Raw genomic sequence first — 1,921 nt, forward strand, 5'->3', positions numbered from 1 at the left:
TTTTTTCTTTTTCTTTTGGGGGGGAATGGACACCCACGCGGAGGTGGGCGTGGTATGGGACGGCAGGTTGGTAACTCAATATATTTATTTTGCGCTATATACAATAGGGGGATATATAACATGGTGCAGTAAGCGTAGCTTCACATGTATCGGTAGGATAGTCAGTCGGTCGGTCGGTCGGTCGGTCGGTCGGGCAGCCGGTCGGTAGCTAGTCAGTCGGCTAGTCGGTACACCGCGCTGGTAGACCGCGCCGGTGGACCCACTCCAATCGGCTCACCTCAATCAGCGTTGGAAAAAATGGAAAGGATGGAAAGAAACAAATTAATTATATCCATGTACAAAGCCAAAGTGGCAAAAATGTAGTCATCAACGGAGAACTCATACTTTTTGTGTTTTCCACCAATAATGAGTTGCGTATCCACGATGATCGAAATGGACAAAAGGAAAGCGCTAATTCCTGCAAAGACCAAGTTGAAAACTTTGCTGCGTACAAAAATGCCCACAATGCCTAACACCATTAATATTAAAAAGGCCATAAATAGGTAGACGTACCATCCGGTGAAGTCCCATTTGGTTTGGAAAGCAAAGATGGTTAACCCTACGACCACAACAGACGTTGTCCCAAAGGCATAAAAAAAGATTTCTGAGTTCGTTCTTGCACTTGCTAATGTCACTATGAGAGTCATACCAACGGTTATTAAAAGAAGTAGGAAATAATTACTTGGGTACTTTCTGGCCATATTGGGAGAACAAGCTAAGGCTATCATTATGGGTAAGCTTAAAATGACACCCAGGATAAAGAAAAGAGTGTAGTTTGTCACTATAAAGCTATTAAATGGTTGGTACAAAACAGCCAATGCTGAACAGCCAAAAGTCATCAAAAGCTGAATGGATAATATGGAATAAACTTTTCTAATAAATCCATGTCTAATTTTTGTGGAGGAAAATTCGTTAAGGGAAAATTCGTCGTATAATCCTCCATTGGCTGCTGTGGCCCTTGTTGGTGCATCATAGTAGTATCCTTTTTGTTCATTGTTTCCTTTTCCTTGTCCTTGTCCATAATTGCTGTAGTTGTATGACGATCCGTGGTTGTACACAGCTCCGTAGCTTTGGCCCCCGTTGGCTCCGGGGACTGCCTTTCCATTCTGGTTGTTATACATGTTGGATTCGGAAGGGGAGTTCGAAAGATGGACCTTGAGCTAAAAATATGGCCAGGTGCGCAGGCACGGTGTGTACTCGGGGGGGATCTGCGTATATATGCTATTATATAAATATTTACGCGCGTGTACACACACACGTGCTGGCGGGGAGTCGCGCTGCGGAGTCACGCTGGGGAGTCACTCTGGGATGGACGCTTTCCTGGGGGCGCTGAATTGGGGAAAAGGGATTATAAGCAGGTTTGCAGCGGCACACGGGTTGTTTTTTTGGAGAATTTGCATTACGCGGGGGGCAGCGAGTGGGCGATCCGGGAGGGAACGTTTACATATGTACGGATGTACATATACGCTTGCTTGCTCTTACGTGCGTACACTTACGTATACAGTACTACATATATATATGCGTATACAGTACATATACAGTACATGTATATGCGTATAACGCGCAAAGGCGCGTGCCCTGGCGCGCTCTCGCCCCCGCGCGCACATGGTGTGATCTTGTACGCACGGACAGGTACGTATATGTAAATTGAACAAAATATGCCTACCTCTCTCTCCACGTACGAACGTACAATTTATTACGCGAAACGCATAAAATGCTTCGCCCCTATGTTGGATGCAGCAAATCTCGTTCGTTCGCTTCCTCGCGAAATTGTTTGACTCAATTGCGAATAGCCAAAATTTACGTTTTCGCTTTTTTTTTTTTTTTTTATTAACAGCTTTTTTGTTTAAAAAAAAATTTTGAACTTGATAAAAATTAAAAA

At 44.0% G+C, this 1,921-nt stretch overlaps 1 protein-coding gene across 1 annotated transcript; it reads right to left on the reverse strand.

Annotated features, from left to right (window-relative positions):
• Positions 1-278: 278 nt before the first annotated feature.
• PCYB_147290 (homologue of Drosophila nmda1 protein) lies at positions 279-1,909 on the reverse strand (the record flags this gene model as incomplete). Its single annotated transcript, XM_004225200.1, has 2 exons — positions 1,706-1,909; positions 279-1,368 (listed from the first exon to the last, which is right to left on the reverse strand). Exon 2 carries the CDS (start codon positions 1,158-1,160, stop codon positions 279-281), a length of 882 nt encoding a protein of 293 aa, XP_004225248.1. The 5' UTR covers positions 1,161-1,368; positions 1,706-1,909.
• Between the last annotated feature and the right edge of the window lie 12 nt (positions 1,910-1,921).

Source organism: Plasmodium cynomolgi, chromosome 14 (assembly GCF_000321355.1).
Source record: "Plasmodium cynomolgi strain B DNA, chromosome 14, whole genome shotgun sequence".
In the NCBI taxonomy this organism is placed as follows: domain Eukaryota; phylum Apicomplexa; class Aconoidasida; order Haemosporida; family Plasmodiidae; genus Plasmodium; species Plasmodium cynomolgi.